At 38.4% G+C, this 25,700-nt stretch overlaps 1 protein-coding gene across 6 annotated transcripts; it reads right to left on the minus strand.

Annotated features, from left to right (window-relative positions):
• Positions 1-296: 296 nt before the first annotated feature.
• LOC306852620 (myocardin-like) lies at positions 297-24,767 on the minus strand (the record flags this gene model as incomplete). Of its 6 annotated transcripts, none has more annotated exons than XM_079389599.1 (14): positions 24,578-24,767; positions 18,229-18,294; positions 14,864-14,919; positions 14,375-14,450; positions 13,887-14,051; positions 9,918-10,093; positions 7,708-7,803; positions 7,289-7,569; positions 6,216-6,360; positions 3,666-4,529; positions 3,096-3,236; positions 2,351-2,479; positions 1,205-1,262; positions 297-814 (listed from the first exon to the last, which is right to left on the minus strand). In XM_079389599.1, the coding sequence occupies exons 1-14, from the start codon at positions 24,630-24,632 to the stop codon at positions 297-299; spliced, it is 2,826 nt and encodes a 941-aa protein (XP_079245725.1). In that variant the 5' UTR covers positions 24,633-24,767. The 6 variants fall into 6 exon arrangements, with proteins under 6 accessions (XP_079245725.1, XP_079245726.1, XP_079245724.1 ...); XM_079389600.1 differs by having other exon boundaries at positions 297-751; positions 3,096-3,242; XM_079389598.1 differs by having other exon boundaries at positions 3,096-3,242.
• Between the last annotated feature and the right edge of the window lie 933 nt (positions 24,768-25,700).

A 25,700-nucleotide genomic window follows, 5' to 3' on the forward strand; every position in this document is an offset into this window, starting at 1 on the left:
AGCACAAGAGAGAGTACACGTGATATACTAGTGTGATGCATTAATATGTGTTTTTCCCACACCACAAATGTGCAGACAAAATAAAGAAGTATTGAGTTGCTTTCATATATTTACAGACGGATGGTACGGACGTCTCTGTTTGAATCCAATTCCATTTGGAGTGTCTTTCTGTTTCCAGTAATCAAAACATTCTTTGCCAGAATCCACAGTCAAAACAATTCAAGTTTTGATGGAACGTGATAAAACAGTATCAAACACTGGATCTGGAGATCTGGGTGTGGACGTGATGTTTCTCCTCACCAGTGCTCCAGATGCAGGTCCATGGCCGAGTTCAGGCTGATGTCGGTCACGTCCAGGAACTCGGTGTTGAAGATGCTCGGCCCGGACGGAGGCAGGTTGTTGTGGAAGGCAGTGGCGGAGCTGGGCGGAGTCAGATCCAGCCATTCCATTTTCTCCCACGGCGACTCCGCAAAGGTCATTCCGAGGCCGTGACCCTCGGCGGCGACCGCTGAGATCTTTCCAGCCGTTGGCGATACGGGCGTGTCCATCATGTCACGGCTGTTGAATCCGTCACCCGCCTCCTCCAAGCGTCCGTCCTCGGCAGGCATCTTCAGGAGCGCCACGTCTCCTTGCGGCCGGCTCATGGGGCTTAGCAGCGCCTCCAGATGAGCGTCTCCGTGAGCCGTCGCGTGATCGTACGCGAGCATGGAGGGCGACATGTGACTGTAGTGTTGGTGGAACTTTGGCGAAACTGTAAGGTGAGGCACAACTTTGGTTACAGGAGACCTCTCTTCTTTGGCGTTAGCTGGCATTTCTTTAAAACAAGACAATGACACCACAAACAATGACTTTAATAGTCAATAACAGCTGGGTGTTACTGTGTGAAATGAGGGGCCTTGTGAATGTGCCATTTGGGGCTAAAGGGATAGTTCACCCAAAAATGAAAATTCTATAATTTATTCACCAAGTTGTTCCAAATCTGTAGAAGATATTTTGAAGAGTGTTGGTAGCCAAACAGTGTCTGGTGCACATTGACTTCCATAGTATCGAGAAAAAAAAATACTATGGCTGTCATCAACTGTTTGGTTACTAACATTCTTCAAAATATCTTCTTCAAAAGAAAAAAGAAACCACTACAGGTTTGGAACAACATGAGGGTGAGTAAATAATGACAAAATTCAAAAGCTGATAAGGAGAGACTCACCTCCGCTCTCGATGAGGACGTCTAGAAGCTCATCCATCTGCTGGCTGCGTGACATCTGCTGCAAGAACATCACAGGATCATTTAATTGAGTTAGTATTTGATTATGTGACACATTCCATGCCTCTGCTTTAAGAGTGTGAAATGTATGAACAGATGTTGTAGCTGACGGCATTCAAACACATGTACTGGAACTGTTACGCTTAGACTTGTTGGCAAATGCTTGTTTTTGCAGGCGCTTTCAAGGACAACAATCACTAGAAAGTACAGCAGGGTTTCCCAAACGGAGATTGATGCTAATAACTGCTCATATTATATGTCAAATTAAAACAAATCAATGGGGCTGCATGAGTAATCAGAGCGATTATCAAATCAAAGTCAGTGATTTAATTCAATATCTGCATATTCTGTGTTTCAGAGTGAAGTGCAGCACTGTGTTCATGCTATCAGCTCATGATCCGGTGTTTTCAGCGTCTCACAGTAAATGCAGTGAACTCCATCACTGTCTGTGAGTTTAACATGCATCAGGGAACACAATGTGTGCTAGCCTTATTCATACATTCATATAATTTCCAACATTTTGGTGGACAGAAGTTTCATAAATATCACTATTATAACTGTATTGTAAAATCAAATTATTATTATAATGAAATATTCATTTTATACATTACAACTGTAATTTACAATAGCAATATATTGTAAACTTTATTTTTTATAATTACAGTTAAAATAATAATATTAAATTAGCTTGAGTTCCTAAAGCACTAGAGTGAATGTAATGTGGACTGAAATACTGTCACAACTAGAAAAAGCGCAGTGTTAAAGTCCAGTTACAGGTTGAAAATAAAACACATTTTTTTCCAATTAGTTAAAAATATAAATAACTAATAATAATAATAATAATAACAATGATTTCTTGTATTCATTATATGTATAGTTATAATATTTACAATATATAAAATGTATTATTATTATCATCATTATTCAATTAAAACACCAGGGTAATAATTTGTCTGACAGAAGTGTTTGGGAATCCCTGCAGTACACTGATGCAGCGATGTACGTCTCCACGCAGTCAGTAAAGCTGTAGAGACGCAGGCAGAAGCTCTGAGAGCGTGAGCAGCGAGAGCGGATCCTGAGCTGCTTTACCTGTTTCACTGCATCCTCATAACACGGCGGCCCTTTACTGCCGGAGGCAGGGGGATCTGAGCTACAGAAGGCAGTGCTGGATGTGGGAGACTTGGGCTCAACGTGCCGCGGACAGAGAGACAGAGCCTCCTACAGGAGACAGGGCCAAATGTTACACCTCTGAGGAGCCAGAGGAGCCCAGCTCTCTGATCAGTGTGTGTGTGTGTGTGTGCGCAGTGGCACCGAATCTATCAGACGCTTCCTCAGCAGGACGGTGTGACCTCTGACACAGTTACAATAAGCACAACATCCATGTGTGTGTGCATGTGCTGACATCACATGATCATTGAGCAGCACATGTGATTAAACAATCTCAGCAAATACATACACGACCAGCCAAACATTAGCCAAAATTTCAGCTTTGATCACAGGAATAAATTACATTTTACACGTGGAATTCATCTATTTTATATTGTAGCAATATTGCACAATATTACAGTATTTACTGTATTTCTGATCAAATAAATGCAGCCTTGATGTGCAGAAGAGACTTCTTTCAAAAACATAAAAAAATCCGATTTATTCCAAACTATTGACCGTTAGTGTTCATTGGTTGAGACGCATGATTGATACAGTGAATCCTCTTTTAACAGAAGCCCGGTGTATTTGAGACTTACTGTTACAGGAGCCGATCAGAATGTGTGATGTTCTGCTGTGAGTTTGTGTGAGTGATGAATTAGATGAGCGAGTTTGATTCATCACATACTTTCTGCTGCATGCTGCTGCTCTTGGCTTTGGTGGATCCTCTGGCGCTGATGTTGTCTGATGGATTCTGATGGTAAAGCGGCTGCAGGTTTCTCTGATCTGACGGATACGAGCAGCTCGCCGTCTGTCCTGCGCTCTTCTGCTGTAACTGAGAGATTTCAGCAATCAGTGACAAACATCAGTGTCCATGATAAAGAAAAGAAAGAATATTTTACAAACACCAGCTTCCAAGTACCCTTCATGTTATTTTTTCTTTTTGTGGCAAATTATAACTTTTATATAAAGTTATACATGGAAGAATATCCAACTTTATCCACATACATACATTATTACATACCGTGCCTGATTTCTTGTATTGTTTCAAAATGTGACTATATAACCTGAACTAACCTTGCCTATATAGGTATAATATATATAATCATCTCTATGATATTATTTTCTGTTTATGTCAGTCGTGACTTATATTTTAGCAAACAGTGTATGAACAGCATTTGTATTTCTGAATCGATAGATGCTATAGAAATCAATGTGACTTGACAGGCTTGTGTGCGTGTGTGCAGACGTGGATCACCTGTACGTTGCGTGCGGCTCTGCTTGCATTCTGAGGCAGCGTGTGCGAGTCTCTCAGCAGGTACGGCTGGCCAGGGGACGAGGGGCTGCTGGAGGGTTTGGTGACAGGTGAATCTTCAGGAGAACACTGAGGGCTCAGGAACGCAGATAGGCTGGCGGGGTTTGCAGATGACGGCGGCTCCATGCAGTGCGGCGCAGCGTGCAGATCGCAGTGAGCCATGCAGCCGCCTTTCATCTGCTTGGCAGCCAGAGGACAGCTGGACGCCACCTGCTCCTGCTTGACGGACACGCCGTAGAACTGCTGCATCTGCACAGGAGGCTGCAGATGCATCATGTGCTGCGGCGGAGGAGCGGGACAGTCCTGCATGCGCTTCCTCTTGTGCAGCTGCATTCGCAGCTCCTCCACCTGCCTCTGCTCCTGGTGCAGCTTCCACGTCAGCTCCTCGATCACCTTCTGCTTCTCCACCAGCATCTTGTCCTTCTCGGCGTCCAGTCCCAGCACGCTTTGGGCCTCGTCTGCGCTCAGCTGGGCCGGCGACGGCTGCAGGCCGAACTGTGGCGAGGACATGGTGACGTCGCTGAAGCTGTCGGGCAGCGAGCCGCTGACGGAGAGATCGGACGAGGCCGGAGAGATGGGCGGCGTGGAGCCGTTGCTGCAGAACGGGTAGAAGCTGGCGCCGTGCGACTGGTAGGACGAGAGCGAGCCGGTGGGCGTCACGGGGAACGCGGCTGCGCTGACGTCTGCAGAAGCGGCTGGAGAGGCGCAGGTGGAGTCTTTGAAGGGCCGCAGACGCTCTATGAGTGCCGTCTTAGTGCCGGACACGGGCAGACCGCGGATCCGCAGCTGCTGCCTGAGTTCAGACACCTGGCAAAACACAACACAGTCAAGCAAACGTTTCCAACTAGTTCAACTTAAAAACTTTAGTTGCTTCGTTAAAGGGGGTCATATGATGCTTTTTTAAAGATCATTATTTTGTGTGTTTGGTGTAACAGAATATGTTGACATGCTTTAATGTTCAAAAAACATTATTTTTCAAATACTGTAGGTTATTGTATGTTATTTGGGTCCCAACATAACCAGAATGTGAAAATTTTATATGCAATATGCAAATTTTAAACTTGCGACTGTAAGTATGTTTTGTTATTAGTATTTGCTATTGACTGTTCAAATGCATTGTTTTAAACGTAACGTGTCGCTTGTGTGTGTGTGAGAGAGCGAGAGAGAGAGAGAGAGAGACAGGGTCACTTCACAGTGCCTCTCTCAAACGCGTAGTTTTCTACAAAGCCCCTCCTTCTGACAAGCGCAGTTTGCTCTGATTGGCCAGCTGACCCAGTGCATTGTGATTGGCCAAACATCACAAGCACGCATCGGAAATGTAACGCCCCTTACCATAATTGCGAGCTTCAGCTTTCATAGTAAATATGAAGACATTTAATAATGTAGTTAGTTTTACCATCAGTTGAGTCGCGTATGTGTTTGCAGTACACAAGCCACGGTTAAGACAGCTGACTCCACTGTGATGTGACCCTGTCTCTCTCTCTCTCTCTCTCTCTCTCTCTCTCTCTCTCTCTCTCTCTCTCTCTCTCTCTCGCTCTCTCACACACACACAAGCGACGCGTTACGTTTAAAACAATGCATTTGAACAGTCAATAGCAAATACTAATAACAAAACATACTTACAGTCGCAAGTTTAAAATGTGCATATTGCATATAAAATTTTCACATTCTGGGTATGTTGGGACCCAAATAAGACCCAATGAGTCATAACTATTAATTTTCAGTAAAAATCGTATTGCATCTTTTAACGTTATTACTGGTTTTCGCCACCTTTTATTAATTGAAAAGTTCTTTGCAACTTCAAATTACACACGAACACCATTTTTTCTATACTGTTGAGGAATTTAATTTGAATATATCATTGTATGAAAATTATAACATATAATCTTATAATTACTAGGAATAAATCCATTGGAACGAATAGGATTTAATTAAATTCTTTTGAATTTCTAACTCATGATTGCTCAAATTTTTTATTTTACTTGCATAAACATGTAAAACAAAAATGTAAATAGATATAGATCTTAAAAAACAAGTGTAAAAAACAGATGAATGATGTGTATTTTGAGGGTCTTATAACATTTGCAAAGTTCTGTTTCCTTACTAAAAACCTATAGTGTTTTTTTCAGGCACTGGTCAGTTTTAATTTTTGAACTCTTAATATGTCAACAAAATCAAAACAAGAATTTGGAACCTGAATTTATTGAATGATCAGATTTATGTTGTTGAAATGTATGCAAATTAGTGCATATTTAATGAGACTGCCTCATTTGCATATTTAAACATAACATTTCTGAAATCTCCTAAAACAGGACTTTTGTCTGAATGTACTGTATTAATCAGCTGGTTTAGTACGCTGATGCCCATTAGTGAGACCTGTAGTGTTTTGCCTTAAATGACACACACCTTCCTCTTTAAAATCTACAAGCTTGTTTCCAGTCCAGATCTTTTACCCCTCCATCACATCATGACGTGTCAAAGCGCAGCACTGACCTTCAGGTCGTCCAGGTTGGCGGGCAGTGGTCCGGGTCTGACGGGGCTGATGGACGGGTTGCAGTAGCTGCTCTTCACTGGAGACGAGGAGCTGCTGCTGGTCTGGACGCTGGACGCACATGATGACTGCTGTTCACCGGACGCCCTGTTACACACACAAACACACAATTATGCTTCTCATGATCAGAAAATTGCCTAAGTAATTAATAAAAATGGAATTTTGAAAGTATTTTTTATATATACTTCTGTACAAACGTTTGGTGTCTGTAAGATGTTTTTGAGGCTCTAATATGCTGATTTGCTGCACAAGAAACATTATTATTATGTTAAAAACAGTTGTGCTGCCAAATATTTTTGTGGAAACCATCATATATTTTATTTTTCAGGATTCTTTGCTGAATAGAAAGCTCAAAAGAACAGCATTAATGTCTTATAAATGTCTTTACTGTCACTTTTGATCAGTTCAATGCATCCTTGATGAATAAAAGCATTTTTTTTTTTTTTTTAATCTTACTGACCTCATATATGCACGCTATTATTCAAATGTTTGGGGTTGGTAAAGACCGAAATGTCAAGTGTGTAAACTCCAAAAAATAAACACTAAAAACTATGAAGCAGAACAGAATTCCACTTTTAATCCGAGGAAAGTTTCATAGTAAAAATTTCATCAAAACTTCCATCTTCATTTGAGCCTTTAACTCTAGCACTCTCTATTCTAATTGTATTTTATCTGTTTGTTTTCTTTTTATTATATAAAAAAACCTTGCGTATAGGCTAACCAAGACTTGTCACAGCACTTACATATTATTGCTCTTTTATTGATATCGATTGCTTCTATTGTCCTATTTTGTAAGTCACATTGGATAAAAGTGTCTGCTAAATGACTAATTGTTAATGTAAATGTAAAAAACAAGTGAAGGTGCAAAACATTTTCAGGTTTCCCCCTTCAATTCTATTAAATGAATGTATGTACATAATCAGGCCATGTTTTATGAATGTAAACGTATAAATGTATTTTGACAAATATGTTCCCCATCTTTTGAAAGAGACGTTTTTTGCAGTGCTTGACTCACTTGTTGAGCATGCTCTGGTTGAGGGTCTGGTAGCTGAAGCTCTGCTGCTGATGTGGATGTGAATGTGAGGAGTTGTGCTGGTGTTTCTGCTGGCTGAGGATCTGCAGCTGCAGGAAGAGCTGCTGCTGCTGCAGGAGACGCGCATACGCCGAGTCCATCTGCGGCGGAGGAGATTTCTCTGCCTTCTGGTCCGGCGGGATGTACTGGTGGTACTTCAGCTTCTTTACTTTAGGCTTGATGTCTTTGGGTTTCTTGTGGCGGTTCTTCTCAGACATTTTGGACTGCAGAGGAATTGAAAAACATCATGAAATCGGCTGATATTAGATTTATGTGAGTGCTTTAAAGGTTTGCATTACAATAACTTATTATCATCCGTTTTGTGTTTAGTGATTTGAAATGGACGAGATGTTTAGTCATACCTTGACTATTGCAGGAACGGGAATGCGTGGAGTTTCCTGGCTGTTTGTCATGTTCTCCCCCTGGTTTTGAGGGCTGCCGTCTTTTCTCTGAGTCCCCTGCATAACAATCAAATTAAAATACTGTCATTAAACTATTAATAATAACTGAGTGTCATGGCCTGTAAAGATCCTGATCATCAGATTTGAGACTGATTTTTGCTAAAAAACGATTGATGGAGAATCAAGTAAAACTGAGCTGTTTCAGTCCACTAAGTGTTCATCTAGAAATATTACTAAAGTTATTTTTGCATTTTCCTTTTTAAAAATTAGTAAAGATTTGACAGCAGAAAGAGACATGAAGCATGAGCTGAAGGCGGATGGTAAAAATGTACTTGATTTACAAAAAATAAATTCTAAACTATCAATCAGATGACAGAAGACTGTGTGAAACAGGTTTAACAGCCAAGTTTGATCATTTAGAGCCATTTGTGTATCAGATACGACACAGTAAGCTGAGGGTTAAATAAATGGAATTGCATAGAAATAATTTCTTCTGTTAAACATTTATGCAAACTCCAAACCTTTGAAAATCCATAAGTTTGACATTGTTTATATTTCCCAAGTACTTTATGTTCAAAAAACCCACACCCAAGGTGACTATTATTAAACATGTACATAATTTACAACTTTCGTAAGCCACAAAGCTTAAATAAATATTCCTAAATTGTACACGCTTCTGCCCCACGTGATCTGAGCGATCGGTCATGAGGATTTGATGCCAGGTCTCCTGACAGCTTCAGCCGATGGTTTATTACTCCTGCTGCCAGAGAACGGGCAATCATTCTGAAGCCTGGAGCAATGCTGGAACAGCAGAGAGTACAACACACTTCTGAGTGTGTAAGAAACACGCTGACATGCTGATCTGGGCTCAGAGTCAAAGAGCTGTCAGAAAATAAGGCTCCTCCAGAGCCTGAGCAGAACATTACAGTTCACCGGATCACCACAGGGGGCAGAACACTAAAACACACCACTAGCATCACATATATCACATATACCCCCGGTCTCACAGACAAGGCTTAAACCTAATCCTAGACTAAAATGTAAGTCTGAGCTGTTACAACTGAAAGAAACTTGCACTGACTGATCTTAAACTATATCAGTTCCTTTGTTTTGTCTCAAGATGCACACCAGTAATGTTTTTTACATTAATAAAAATTACTTAAATGTCCTGATTGAACTATGGCCTAATCCTGGTTTAGTCTAAGCCCTGTCTGTGAAACCAGGCCATAGACTAACTACCAACAGTCAGGAGTGCATTCAGTCTTCAGCTCGTTTATTTATTTAAATTGTATGTAATCGATTAGACTTACAATATATAGCCTACTATCATTTAAAAGTTTGGAATAATTCATTTGTTCAATGTTTTTGAAAAAAAGTACAGAAATTAGATTAGAAATACAGTAAAAACAGTGAGACATTATTAAAATGTTCTATGTGAATATATTTATAATTTATTAAAATACAATACTATTTATTATTATTTTTTATTTTATTATTATTATTATATATATTTTTTGCAATTCTGATACTTACCATTCAAAAGTTTGGGGTTAGGCTAACATAAACTCAAAAAGGATGCGTTAAATTGACCAAAAGTGACAGCAAAGATATTTATAATGTTCCAACAGATTTCTATTTCAAATAAATGCTGTTCTTTTAAATGTTCTATTCATTAAAAAAAAATTCAAATTGAAAAATAAAACGTATCACAGTTTCCACAAAAATATTCAGCAGCACAACTGTTTTCAACATGGATATTAATTAGAAATATTTCTTGAGCAGCAAATCAGCCTATTAGTATGATTTAACAATCATGTGTCACTGAAGACTGGAGTATTGATGCTGAAAATACAGCTGCGCATCACAGGAATAAATTATATTTTACTACATATTCACAAAGAAAACAGTCATTTTAAATTTAATAATATTTTACTTTTCTTTTTACTGTATTTTTGATCAAATAAATGCATCTTTGGTTAGCGGAAGAGACTTCTTTCAAAAACAGTCTTCCAAACTTTTGATTAATAGTGTATTTATATTTATTACCAGTAGTGTTATTATAATTTTTTTTTTATTATATTATTAGTTTTAAGTTTTTTATTTTTGTATTTGTATTTATAGGCAAAGATAGGCATTTAAAGGCATGTTTTGTGATTTGGACGGTGACTCACATGCTCGGTGTTGGTGAGTGCCGGTGACCTCGAGCTGCTGCTCTTGTTCTCTGTAAGTGCTTCAGCCGAACACTGCGACTCTTCACTGTGCGGCTGTTCTGGAGACAGACTCTCACTGCTGCTGTCCTCCTCAAACACGTACGAGTCCTCTTGCTGCGGGAACTTCCCATGGTTCACTGCAGAGATACAAGATAGAGACTCAAACTCAGATAAACTCAGTGAGAAGATCAGTCTAACAGCGAAACAAAGAAAAGATAAGAAAAACAAATGTACAGAGAGCAGCGAACATGAACGAGACTGATTAACATCTCAACGCCAGCAGTGTTTGACAGAATTACAGCCTCTGAACTCTGTGTCTGTGTAAATATTTGACTGAAAGTTTGTTTGTGTCTGATGAGTGTGTGTGTGTGTTAAGCGCGTGCCAGAACATCGATGCGTGTGCCAGTTTTGAACGCACCTCACAGTTTGTCATGTGCAGGGGGTTGAACACTTGTGACGCAGTGACAGGAGCCTAATAGAGCACAGGTCACACAAGGGGTCACGAGAGGTCAGTGTGTATGTGTGTGTGAGATATCTGACCATGTGAGCTGGCAGCAGCAGTGCAGGGACTGGTTTAAATCAGCACAAGCACTCTCTCAGTTAGGCACACAGGCACACACACACACACACAGGTTTCATGTTTTCATGTTTTATGGGTTCATTCCATAAGTGTAATGGTTTTTATACTGTACAAATTGTATTTTCTATAACCTTATAAACTGCTTTCCTCGTGGGGACCGACAAATGTCCCGACAAGGTCAAAATGCACTGGTATTATTATCTCTCTCTCAATTCAAATAGCTTTATTGGCATGACAAAAATACATTTTGTATTGCCAAAACACTGAGACAACAAAGAAAGCGTTTTTTTCGAAAATCAACTGAAAATCACTCTCTCTCTCTCTCTCTCATGTGTGAGTTATTTCCTTCTCATGTTGATGTTGGATGGTTGCGGTGTTATGATGAGGTCCACTTACTCTATCTTAGATCATCTGAGACAGTGTTTGTAAAGAAAATGCCCTGTCTGTGCAATGCCATATTGCCATTCTTTTATTTATTTATTAATTTTTTGCTTACAGTTGCTTACAATTTCTGAAGCTGTACCTCCTTTTCTTTAAACTCTTTAAAACATGCACACAAGATGCAAAACATTACACATCTCCTGCATGCAAAACTACTTAAAAACTCGTTTAATTCTTACCATGGTGGACAGTAAGTTACTGTACTTAAGTACAGTCCTCAAGTATCTGTACTTTACTGGAGTATTTTTATTTTGGGAAACGCTTACTTTTACTTCACTCTACATTCCAAATCATAATCTTGTACTTTTTACTCATGTCGATTACATGTCGTTCCTCGTGATTTTGAACTGGAGAAATTGTCACGCACTACGAGAAGCGATAGCGATGTACGATTTGTGAAAGAGCTGATTCTTTTCAAAGAGCCTGTTAAATTGGTTCGCAAATCACACTGAATGATTGATTCGTGAATTGGATTGAGTGAATTGCAGCTGTTTTTGAGTCAACAAATCACCGATTCATGTGAATTCACAGGTAGGTCTGACTCAAAATGTGCCAAGAATGGGAAATCCTTGGAGCTTGAGTGTATGCGCAGCTGATGGTGTGAAAAGTAAGTTACTAATGTCGAATTTTAGCATTTATTACTATATATAAATATCATATTTAGGTCATGAGAGTCCACTGTTTGCGAACTAAAGCTGCTGTAAAAGGGCAGTTTAAGCCCACTGTATGAAATGCATGTCCATATTTGTGTATTATCACCTGAACAGGGTTGATGTTCAATGGGGTTAATATTAAAATAGTGCAAATCAATGCCCATGCTACCCTGCTGCCATAGCACTTTCAAATTATTTAAAAGTGTTTTCCTAAAATGCTAACACATTTTGCCAAATGTGTTTTTATTTTGTAGCTATATTTATATTTGCCAACACACTTTCCTCCCTCATTTCTACATATACTATATGGTATATTTGGTTATTTTCACTTGTTTGCACACTTGAATTATCAGTAGTGATCAGCGTATGACGTATTTTTTAGCAAGATGATAGAGTATATAAAGTTGCAAAATAAATATTCATCAATCAGTACTTTTTACTTTTAATACTTAAGTACAAGAGCTACACAAGAGCTGTTTGTTTTGAAGGATGTGTCTAATGTAGAGAACTGTGTTTAACATTTTGCAAAAGGTTTGTTTTACAATTGCAAACTGAGTGTAAAGCAGATAATTTGCTTGCATATTCGAGTGAATGGTTTCACTGAGCCTCAACTGCAACTTTAAATAGCCAAGCAATTAAAAAAAAAAAACTAATGGAAAGTGGCATCATGCCAGAAGACTTCATGCACATTTGAGAAGAGACTGTGACAACACAGCAGATTGCAGAGAAGCATGTGTTCAACATATATCATATTTTTAATTTGACACGACAGAAGTCTAGCAGGCCTAATGGTAAGATGAGCATTTTGGGAAGGGCTCAGACACCTTTGTAGGTGGTTCGACGGAGCCGCATAAATCACGTCGAGTCAAAACAGAGAATGAGGGGGACATTCATTTGATCTCCAGCGAACAGGGTGGATCTAAATACAGCTGTTGTTTGTCTCAATAAAACACGCTGCTCCTCCAGCAGAGGTAATATAAACCACCGTCCCCAGCCTCACGCGGCTTACGCAACACATTCAGCCACAGCCTCAGGGGAAACATGGACATATTTACTTTCAGCATGTCTGAAAACACAGGATCTTAGCGCACAACATACTGCGGTCGGACGACATAGTAAACACAGTGCGAGTTAATACCCATGAGCGAAAGCCCACGGCCTCCTAAATCAAGCTGTGTTTGTTGAGCCAAAGGTTTGGAGGATTGTGAGGAATCTCGCTCAACATCACTAGCGAGGAATTCGCTCATGCAAAAAGATGCAACATAAAGCCATGATATGAATTGAAATGATAGGAAATGATATGAAAGGAGTTAGTGATGCAACTACAAACACGCAAAAAAATTTTTGCATTCAAATATCTCAAATAATTAAGTTTAGATATTAAGTGTATTTTAGATATGATGCTATCTATATTTTTAGATATTAACTTCATTATTTAAGAATGAAGTTTATTTTTCCAACCCCACTGATTTTTTTAAAGGAAAAACCCACTTCATTTGGACTTAAGACTTCATATCTTATTCTGCTTTACAAGTACTGTATATGTAACTTGATTTAAAGGCATATTTCACCTAAAAATGGCGAAATGACTTTGTCGTTATATACTCTCCCTCATGTTGTTCCAAATATGTATGAGTTTCTTTCTTCTGCTGAACACAAAAGAAGATATTTTGAAGAATATGAGTATAACCAAACAGTTGACGGTAGACATTGACCTTCATACATTTTTTTTTCCCATTCAGTGGAAGTCAATGGCTACCGTCTACTGTTTGGTTCAATACAATTTCTTTTATTTCCTCCATACTATAGAAGTCAATGGCTACTGTCAACTGTTTGGTCCCATTTTTTTTCCATGCTATGGAAGTTAATGGCTACCATCGACTGTTTGGTTCCATATAACTTCTTTCGTTTTTTCCCCCCCATACTATGGAAGCCATTGGCAACGGTCAACTGCTTGGTTCCAAATATTTTGTTTCCCCAAACTACATAAATCAATGGCTAACATCAACAGTTTTATTACCCAAAATATCATTCAAAATATCATCTTTCGTGTTCAAAAAGAAATTCATACAGGAACATACACAAAATTCTATCGAGTAAATAATGAGAGAATTTTCATTTTTGTGTGAACTCTCCCATTAAAAATGGTTAGATACTTGAAAACAAGACACAAATATTGGAGGAAGAACTTCATTTTTTGCAGTGGTTAATGAAGACCATTTCATGAAATAAATGAGCTGTGCTTTGCTCCGATACCTTTCATAGCTGCTTCTTTAACAGTGGAATCAACAGGAATGATGTTCTTCTCCACCAGCTCCAGAGGGCCAGGTCTGAGAGCAATTCTCTCATTCAGGTTGTCGGCCAGTCTGGCTCGCTTTAGTTTGGTCTGTGAGTCATGTGCGGGACCTTCGGCAGCGGGTTCTGCAGTAAACACACTATTAATCCAGCACAGCAGCTCTTCAGTCAAACACACACATGATGCAGCGCGGAGAATAAGCAGTTATCATGTCACAAGCCACTCAGACCGAAGCGTTGAACGCTGCACTATAAACAGTTGGACGGGTGCAAATAAAACAAAGATTACTGGAGCATGTTTCACAGGAAAGTAGTATTCAATTCAGTGTGTTACTTGCTATTTTTCTGAAATTATTTGTGAAATTTACAAGCAATTTTTGAGTGAAATCTGTTTCAACATCTTTTTTTTTCAGTGCACTGATTTAGTTTTTATTTTTAAAAGCTCTTACCTTGTAGAATACGCATGTTGACAAGCTCTGATTTCTCTGGTCGACTTCGGATTTTGTGTTTTAAATAATCTCCAGTCTGCAATGTCAAATATTAAAAAACATTAAATATAATGAGTTGGATTTTTACACACTTTCACTATAATTCCGTAGATTTGTCCTGAATCAAATTAGTTTCATAATGTGTATGTGTGCCAAAACCGTGACCAAGTTTCATATTTTCATTCAGATAAAGTAAAAAATAAATAAATCACCAGAAGGTTAAACGGAACTGAATCAAGTTTGAACTAAATGCTGAATACTAACTCTCCTGTCTTCTGTAGAACTGCTTTACAGCTGTATTCATCTGTATTGACTTGATTTGAGCAAGACAATAATTATGAGACAATTAACTAGTATTGATGTCTGTTAATCATTTCTTGTTGATGGTGTGTGCTGCGTGACTTTGGTTGTGAAGGATTCTTTGCTATATCGTTGTTTGGTTCTTCTAACCTTGGATCGCTCAAGACTTTTCCTCTGTTCGTGGAACGCAGCCGGACTCTTCAAGGCTGGAAAAACAAATGAGAAACTGAGTAAATGTGATCGTTTATCTGTGAACACACTGTCAATGAATCTTACATAAATCATCTCTGCCAGCGTCTGATCTGGCCCGTGTTTCTCTGCTAAAGCTGAATTATAGTCCTGAATCAAACATCTGACTGATACAGACACACTGGTTTCTGCTTTTGGTTTAGTGCTGCTTGCTAAACATCGCTATTAAAGTTGTTTTCTGAGTGAAACTAAATGTCACAGATGAGCATCATTCATGTTTTCTTCAAAAATTAATGTAAAAATGTATGATTATTTTGTTGATCAGCACTGTTGGGTAATCTGAGGTCTGTCATTGATATTCAACACACGGCTGACTTATTGTTATTTTATTGGAAACATTTATAGTGTTTTCTACAGAAGTTCTGCTCAGGTGTGTCTCACTGCAGCCTTTCATTGCATACTAGAATCTAGATCACATGGAACAGGAAAAACACCAAGAAACTAAGACAAACTAAACATTACAACATTAACCGATTACAAATGATTCAGACAACACAAGAACATCTAAAGCATTTCAAAATAAAAGCACACAAAAAAGTATACAGGACATATTTCTTACAACACTTTCTGCATGTTTATCACATTAATTACTATATTTTAATGCAATATAATTTAATTAAAGCTGCAGTCCGTAAGTTTTGCCTCTTTGTCGCCATCTCTGTTTGAAACCTGCAATTGCCGTTACTTGCGAAATTATTTTCATTACGTGGGTTGTGCTCCGGCACGGCTCCAGCGCGGATGAATCTAATGAGTATGTGTAGCTCATGTAGTCAGACACCGCACCGGTGTGGATACTATACTTAGGATCGCAGATTCTCGCCTACGTGTCGGAATATATGACCCAAATAAGATATTGTTAGATATTGTCATCTGAACAATTAAGTAACAAGTCTACCATGTTTGTTCTGACCAACTGAGGGAAAAAAAAACATTAAAATAAATCGCGCTACCAATGGTGATTAAATCTAATGATCTGCTAGCAAATACAGTATCACATCAAACCGTGCAAATTATTATTATTGTTATACTTTGTTCTCAAATTGTTATTGTTAACAATATCTTTCAAATGATACTGGTGGACTTCTGTCACGTTTTTCTCTAATAGCTCATAAGCTTTACTTTCTGTCTCTATCAGTCTAAAATCTATTACTTTTTGTTTCAATGGTTCTTCAAAAGCTTACAGTCTCATTACATTGCTACAGAAGTCAAAGAAGGAAGTGTGAATGTCAGAGGAGAGAGGCTGCGGAGATCGGCGGCTCCTCAGACACACGCCTGACCGTCTAATGAAGAACAGATGTGCTCAGAGAAATGTACACATATGTGCAAAACCACAGCGAATATTGAAATATCACCCCTCTGAAGAATGCAACCAATTGCATAATTCCAGCCTTTGAAATGTAAGGTGCATTCTGATTTATGAGAGAGCTCTAGCTCTTAGCATTAGATCTTCTGCTTTCTGCTGGACGTACTCCTCATGAGATACCGCTATATGTTAATAAAACAAACACTAGAACAATTTTCATAAGTCACGCGGAATAAAACATGACACACGCGGGCAGTAAAAAGCAATTTTCTAAACACTTTTTCTATAAATATGCATGCTTATGTATTTAGATCAGCACCTATTTAAAAGCTTTAAAAAATCTGTTTATCTGAGTTTGCCGACCTGTTGTCTGCTGTACAAAGATAAACAGCCATTGAAAGTTTTTTTTTAGGAGCTCAGACCCGGTCAGTCACAGATCTGTGTGCTTTATCTCCAGCAGACCTGCTGAAATCCAGACTCCAGCAGCTGAATCTTCTATTACATCAACAGACCCGTCAACAGTTCAATTAAAACACCTAACTGCAAACAAAATATACAGTTATGACTGTATTTGTATAGAGATACTGGTGTATTTATGAAACCTAAATCTAAACTCTCCGGTACACCGGTAAGGTTGCGGTATATTTTAGAAGCTGTTTTCTTTAATATCTTTGTGTGTTTAGCTATGAATCATCTTACAATGCTTTAAATATATATGCTCAATGGTCCCTTTATTCACAAATAATTCATAAATGCTCTTCATACATAAATTGACTTGAAAGCCGCTCTTCTGTGATGTCTGAATTGAATTAATTTTTATATTTTGAAATCATGATGATGAAAGAGGACGAAAAAGTACGTTTTCCATAATAAACAAAAAAACAAACGCAGAAAATGATGTCATGGAGTCAAGTGCCTTTTAATGTAAAACAAATGTTGTTCAGGCTGTAAAATGCATAAATGCATGCATGCATAAATAAATAAATAAAACCCAAACAAATTAATTAATTAAAAAAGAATTATGATACTTATAATTCAATCATTTTGTGTTTGCAAAAAAACTTTCGGTCCCACTTTAAATTAGGTGGTCTTAACTACTATGTACTTACATCATAAAATAAGTACAATGTACTTATTGTGGTCATATTGTATTGCAAAACAATTTTGCTGCTACGGGTAAGGTTAGGGACAGGTTTGGTGGTATGGGTAGGTTTAAGGGTAGGTTAAGGTGTAAGGGATGAGTCAACAGTGTAATTATAAATGTAATTAATTTCAGATATAACTACATGCAGGTAATTTTAGAATATAAGTACAATGTAAAAACATGTATGTACACAATACGTGCATTGTACCAAATTATTAATTTAAATGTAAGTACATGGTAGTTAAGGCCACTTAATATAAAGTGAGACCACTTTCTACTTTGAAAAAAATATTTTCAAACTACAACTACATTTAAGGTGTAAGGACAATATGTTAATGAGATTTACTTGATGGGTCCATTTTAAATAGTCATTAAATAAAAGCTTTTCTTAAAAAAAAAAAAAATGGTATAGAAGTTGTTGAAAACCATCTGAACTGAACATCAATACAAAAAGTAAATTTTTATTTTTTTATTGTGGCCACACTTATATGTTAGTAATGATGGCTTAAAAACAACTAAAAACCCTTGAAACCGAAGCATGCAGAATGTCCTTGATCTCATTTTCAGGTTATAAAGTGAAGCTGCTTTGCCTGATCATCTGTTTGTTATTGTTCCTCTCAGCCATTTGAATGTGTGTGTGTGTGTGTGTGTGCCAGATCCAGCTGTGTGAACGGCTGTAAATGTTAACAGGTGTGGAGTGTGTGACTGTAGTGCAGATCTTCAGCTCACGTGATGCTCGCTGGCTCACGCTGCCATGAAAGCGGTTTGGTCATTTATAATGCAGTGTGATGTAGTCAGAGGAGTGCTGGTGTTACTCACGAGGCATGATGCCCTGGTCAGCAAGCTGCTCTCGCGTCCTCCTCTGCTGGAGTCTCAGCTGCAGGACTGTGGGTGGAGGAGGAAACAGATAATGACTCATCATGAGTGAAGCTGGACAAATCAGACAGAAATCTGTGTCCGGAGAAATAACACATCATCCCGCACGGACGGGCAGATGCTGCACACACACATTAATGGGCCACCTCTTACGTTTATGAGCGCCTCCCTCCCCTCAGACTTCAGGAGGACCACACACTGAAGGAAGATTTGTTTAAAGCCAGGAGCTGTGTTTATCATAGACCTACATCCTGTTTTAAGAAATATTTGTGGGTCTGTTGCTTCATTTTTGTCTTTGTTTTGGGTGGTGTGTCTCTCATCATGGCAATCTACCCTGTCACTGCACGAGCATCCATGTATTACGTCTGTGTATATATATCTCTGTATGTAAGACTAAGAAGAATAAGTGAAAAAATGGCTTTGCTTCTTTATAAATTATGGGTTTCCAGATATTTAGTTCAACAGCAATAGGACATTGGGTTGTTTGTATCACTCTGAATGTGTTTGCGTGTTCCAGACAGATGTTAGTAGAAACATTTGTGTTGAGAATGTTTCAGTCACTCTTTCTCCAAGCTGATTTGTTCAAAACATTGATTCACAAACCAAATCATTGGATTTAGGAAAGAGTTTTTGAATCACTCACTCAAGCGATTTATTCAAGACACTGATTTGCTTAGAAACAAAAGAATGAACTGTCTTTGTGAGTGAGTCATTGAATCGTTCAATTAAATAATTCTTCTAAAGCACTGATTAATTCAGAAACAAGTTTGTATGAAAGAGTTAATGAGTCATTCACTGAAGTGATTTGTTCAAAACATTGATTCATTCAGGAAAAAAACAAATAACCACCTTTATGAAAGAATCATTGAATCACTCACTCAAACGATTTGTTCAAAACATTGATTCATTCAGAAGTAAAACAAGTAATGCCTTGTCCAAATACTCACACTCGCGGTCTTGGCCACTTGAGAGCATGTGCGCATGACAGGAAGTAAGTGCCCAAGACTGTCCCAGGTCTGAAAAATGCCAAAGCGTAGTGCCCTTAAGGCACACTAAAGCCACACTCTGGAGCGCTAGTCGAGGAAAAAACAAAGTGTTGCACGTTTTATTGGTGCAAAGATAAGTAGTGGTGATATTTATTTTGTACAACATTTGCAACTGCTTTTTATCACTTAAGCACCACAAATTAAATTGTGTCATGATATAGGGAGTACTGAGCAGACAGTTGATTTTAGAATGCATTACAGTATTTAAAATAAAAATAAATCTCTGTAAACACTTGCATTTTTACAACACTATTACTGTATCCCATCATGTAATGAAAAGATTGACACACACTTGTGGTCCTCATCCTCACTTGAACCCTTGGGCCAAATACAGGAAATATGTCATATAAGTAGTCAAGTGGTCAAGTGCAGGTGTGTGGTATTTGGACAAGGCACAACTGTCTTTATGAGCGAGTAATTGAGTCATTCACTCAAGTGATTTGTTCTAAACAATGATTAATTCAGGAACGAAACAAGTAATTGTCTTTATGAGCGAGTAATTGAGTCATTCACTCAAGTGATTTGTTCTAAACAATGATTAATTCAGGAACGAAACAAGTAATTGTCTTTATGAGCGAGTCATTGAATCATTCACTCAAGTGATTTGTTCTAAACACTGATTCATTCAGAAACAAAACATTTAAAAGGCCCCGTCATACCAAAAACGATAACTATAAAGATAACTATATTAGTGTCCACAACAGTGGACGATATCGTCTGTTTATTCTAAGCACATGCGCATCTGCTATTTTAAATTCGCAAGCTCATTATATTAAAGCAATAAGCCCCAAGAAGCTGTGGTTTACAGTGAATTTATAACAGCTAAGGGGCGTTATTAGGCACGACGTGAAGCGGAGAAATGCTCTCAAGTGGCCAAGACTGCGAGTGTGAGTATTTGGACTTCTGAATGAATCAGTGTTTTGAACAAATCGTTGAGTAAGTGATTCAATGATTCTTTCATAAAGGCAGTTATTTGTTTTGTTTTGAGAAATAAAGTGTAATGATTTTGATAAAAACATTACATTCTTCCACCAAACAATGTAGATCCTCAGAAACAGTTGTGGTTCCAACAAAGTGGTTGCCGAACAACACACAAATGTAAACAAAGGTGTATGTTTGTAGAGTAATTTACAACAGTTTCGAACTTGTTCCAGCCAATCAGAATCAAGGACCGGAACTATCCGTTTTATAACAATGTTTTTATCATTTATCAGCTAGAAAAAATTTTCTGAAATTGATTCCAACGATGTTGTTACTTTGTGCCTTTATCATTACAGCTGTAGTGTGGACTCTGCTATTCTTTAATATTGAGAACAATTTTTAGAGCTATATCGTTATCTTCATAGTTATCGTCCTTGGTGTGAATTCTAATTCTAAAGAGTCATTCACTAAAGTGATTTGTTCAAAACACTGAATTATTCAGGAACAAAGCATGTAACTGTCTTTATGAGAGAGTCATTGAATCACCCACTCAAGGAATTCATTCAATGACTGTGTGTATTGATTGCATTTTCGCCTCATTTCCATTGGCGGAGGAAAAATAAACAAAGTAAAAGACAATATTGTGTCTAAAAATGTAAGTTACTCAGTGATGTTTACTGAACTGTATAACAGCAATATCAAACAAGTACAGAAAAATTGCATTCTTGTTCGCAAGATGTTCTTGAAATACATTTCCCGCAACATGAACGCTGGTTAACGTGTGGACATGCAACAGTTCTTGTACTTGTCAAAGTTCATTTGATCGTCCTTTCGTTCTTCCATTTATCATCGCAATCAATCAACCAGCTGCACAATTGTGTTGTCGACACAAAAGCAGGCAGGCAGACTGACTGATGGCTCTGTGTTCGTAGCGCTGAGATCATGCATCAGCTATCTACATACATCTGCTTTTGTTTAGGTCACACAACCTGCGCTTCTGTGTCCAGCGCCAGCATCTGTCATGCACTGCAAGTATGTGGACAAACAAGAGAAATCTAATGATGTCGAGCTCTGGCACACCGACACAACCTCTCACGCACAATAATACTGCCAGCTCTCGCATGATCGCTGATATGAACTGAGACAAGCAGTGCCAGTCTGCTTTTGGCGGATGGAACGAAACTCAATCTGGACCAATCTAGATCAAACTTTTTATGCTGTTTGTTCGCTATAAGGGCAGTCACAGGACCTCACGTTTGCTCTCCAGAAACAGGTGAGTTCATAAAAGCCCAAAGTGGAAAAATGCCTTCTGGCAAAGTGACACATTATAGCAGGGCAAACGAAAGCACCAGACCCATGATTGCCCTCAGTGATTGCCCTCAATAAGAATTATCACAGCTTTGCAGACAAACTGGATCACATAACACTCCACAATCAAAACCAGATGATCTGACTCAATAGCACAAAAATAGCTGCATCCGTTGTCTTCAAGGCACATACCTGCAAAAACAACTTGTACCCTGTATAATTTGCCCTAATGAGAACAATTACGTATTAATTATGCAATTGCACAATACTCATGCTATGTTAGAATATCCCCATTTAAACTCCAGTACAAATTAACGTACACACTTTGGCTTGTGTAAGTCTATGAAACTCAAATGTCATGAGCTGCATGACAAATGCCCTGAACTTTGACGTTAACTGCATTGCCTGTAAATAGCAAGGCTGTAATCTTGACATGACACAGGCAGCCGTGACACATTCAGACAGACTCTGAGGCACATGGTGACGCGTCTCAAGCAGAACTTGGAGTTCAGACATGAAGCACTTTATATACACTAAAAATAAAGGTTCTTCATTTTCCATCTGTGGTTCCCTGAAGAACCTTTAACATCCATGGAGCCACTAAAGGTTCCAAAGATTTGGCTTTTTTAAGAACTGACCTCTTTTGGAACCTTTATTTTTAAGAGCGTGGAACCTTTCCATTCTACGAAACCTTCTTTTTTAGTGGAAATTGTTCTTTAGAAGGAAAAATGGTTCTTCCTTTAAGAACAGTTCACAGGTTCAAACAAAGGTTCTTTTTGGGACACAAAATAGTTCTTCTATGGCAAACCCCCACACACTTAATAGATGCGTGCTCATCAGGGAAACCTGAAGCTCTGAAGGTCATGATGTTCATTTTCTGTGAGTGAGGAATGATTGTAAAGTATGTTGGGAGATTTGAGGCCAAACAGTTTTGTGTTTTCAAGCAAACACAGAGCAAACAGGAACCAGCGATGGCTCTTTAACTTCTGCCTGGCATGTTCTGTTTTCATGCCAACGGCACGTCAAGCTATTTATCAAAGTCGTTGCTCAGACCCTTTTTAATTTGAGGCAGTTAACCCATTAATGCAGGTTTATTTGCAGTTTTTTTAATGCACCTCATATGTAACTTTTAAGTGCATTTCTATCATTTAGATTAGATTTTTTACATAAAGATGATTTAAATATGACATATCTCTATAGAAATGTCTGTAGAAAGACTATAATAAGGGCTTTTACAATACCTACTAAAACTACATTTTTGACTAAACACCTTGAAATGGCAGCATTGATCACTGTTCAAACCCTTTCTAGCATGTGGAAATCAACCAATTATTTCCCAGATTTCTTTATTATTTGCAATTGTCCATCCGCATGTACTGTGCAGTTCATTGCAATTTTCAATTTTCAAAAGCAACCCTTTAAGTGTGTTTTTTTCCATACTGTAACCCAGTAGCATTTACATTTATATCTAAATGTTTTCATGACATATGGCGATTTATCTCTATAGAGCATTCAAAGAAAAGACAATAGAGTTTTACCTATAATTTACTACAACAGCCAGGTAAACAGCACAGCACACTTTGGGCAGGTTATCAAAAGCTCTTACTATGTGTATGGCAATAAAAACATCTATTGTCACCCTAAAACATTAACAGCCTTTAGTTGCCTGTGAGCTTTAACAAGTTAAACGTGTCTGTAATCCTCTTTAAAAGCCCAGTGACAACATTTCAGACCTTGACCTCAGATGCACGAGTATAGAAAACATTTAAACGGGTTATGTAATATCATGTCCTGTTGAAGAACCTCAATGAGCCAAACACGTCCACAGGGAACATACTGTATGATTCCTATCAGAACAGCTCAATCACACACGCACACACACACACACACACACACACACACACACACACACTCGCTGAACAGCCAACACACACAGCTACAAACCTCACATCTGTGCTACATCAGAGCGCTAATGTGTGCTGTTCACAACACGCCAATGTTTAAGTTTTCCCATCATGCCACTGTGTGGAACAGCCTTACATCTCCACTTCCCTTGAGCATAGAGCTCATTTCCCTTCTCTGAAGGAAGAGCTCAATTTTGTCTGTAATTTTGAGCAGCAAGTCATTATTGTGCCAAACCCGAGCACTGCTGTGAAATCAAACACAGCGTTCGAGAGGAAAGCTAAGCGAGAATTTGTCTGCTGGGCCATATATCTTGATGGTTGGCCGACAGAAGCAAAGAAGATCTTCAGTGACTCTGACATTGTGGTTATTCAGTAACACTTTCATCAGAAAGGTGGCAGCATTGCTCACAGTACATGTACATGTTACACCGAACAGCTTCAGTAGATGAACAGAAACAGAGAGAAAGCGTTTGAAAGAAACACAAAGAGTGGATAGTAGTAAACAATACAAGTGTGAAATAATTGAAAAAGCGAGATGTAAGAGTTTGTTTACACTGAATGATTTTCTTCCTCAGTATTTTTGCATTGTTTTCCAATCCAAATATCGAAACATTCTAAAAATAAAGATATGCTTACTTGAAAATCAAAAATGACTCACAAATGTCAAAATAAAGTGAATTTATGCTTAAAACAAGACAAAAAAAAATTCTGATCCCACTGATATATTTTGTTTTCTTATTTTTGGCATAAACTCATTTCATTTTGATGCATTAGTTAATATCTTAACATCATCAAATAAATGTATCTAAGAATGTTTAGATAATTGTACTGTACAAGAAGATGAATATACTAAGAAAATCATGTTTTTGCACAGGTTAAGTGGTACCTGATGACCTTTGACCCCTGTATCAAAGCACTTGAAGCTTTTGGAAGCAGTGAGGCTAAAAGCGTATGCAACGACCAACAGGTACAAAACCAAAATAGCTTCATATTCCAGAGTAAAGTGTATGTAACATACAAACATTTTGTGAATTGTAAAAACTCATCATGCATTGGTAAATAATCAACGCTTCCTAATAAGTTTCCTAAAAGCATTTGAAACAAAGATCTCACCTGATTTAAACTTGCTGCGAATCAGAATGGAATGTTCAGATCCCAGTAGAGTCATTGTGTTCCAGTGTTAAAGCATCAAGTGCGTCGCTTCAGCCTCTCATAGCACACACTATCCGCATGCATTCAAGCGCTCAAGCGCTTTGGTCCCATGCAGAACTGATTCTCTGCTCCATGAGAGAGAAACTGATATGCAGCGCTGCTGGGAGGGTCTTAAAGCTGAGGAGGCTCGACTGAGTCCCACCTCCTTCAGCTCTCTTACACACACATACACACACACACACACAAACATATGCACAAACAAACCCTGAGCAATCTCAAATTAACATGTGGTCGTAATTAGTAGCAGAATGATCTGCATTTGAAGTGTGGGAGACTTTAATACTTAAATTCCCATATGAGCAGTTAAGTGTGGTAACGTGTTGCCAGTCGCTCAGTCGATACACGTTATCTTATCTGTAGTGTTGGATTCTCAACTCAGAAAACAAGCAGCCCTTCCTCCGGCTCCTACAGGCTGTCAAAACATTGGTCAGGGCTTCGCTGTATCTCCGGCCCGCATTAAACAAGTGCTGGCACTGATGCGCTGCTCTTGGACGGGCTTTTGTGCAATTAGCTGTAAGAACATCTAGGATTGTGTGATGTGCCGTTGTGTGGTTTGAGCAGGCCTTTCAAATCAATTTAATCAAATGTGTACAAATATGGAATTAAAAATAGATGTTGAGCTGCAGGGATTTCATGGCAGTGCCCATTCGTTCCCCTTATTTATTGTGTAATGCATTCATCTGCTGCTAATCTGACTGATGACCGCGTGTCGCCACAACATCACTCAGTCTTAACTCAATAAGATCTCTTCAGAGAGTTTCTCACATAAAGTCACGTTTGCATGATTTATAGTCACATTGTGAGAAATATAAAGAGAAATCTAGTCACAATTGCTATAAACAAAGTTGCTCTGCGAGATTTAGTCATCTTGTGAGGAAAAATAGTCACAATTGTGAAATATTAAGAACGTTGCTTTGTGAGATTTATAGTCACATTGCCAGATATACAGTTACTATTGCGAGAAATCTTCACCACTGCAAAAAAGTCACATTGTGAGATATAGTGTTGGAATTGTGAGATATAG

Source organism: Barbus barbus, assembly GCF_936440315.1.
Source record: "Barbus barbus genome assembly, chromosome: 32".
Classification (NCBI taxonomy): domain Eukaryota; kingdom Metazoa; phylum Chordata; class Actinopteri; order Cypriniformes; family Cyprinidae; genus Barbus; species Barbus barbus.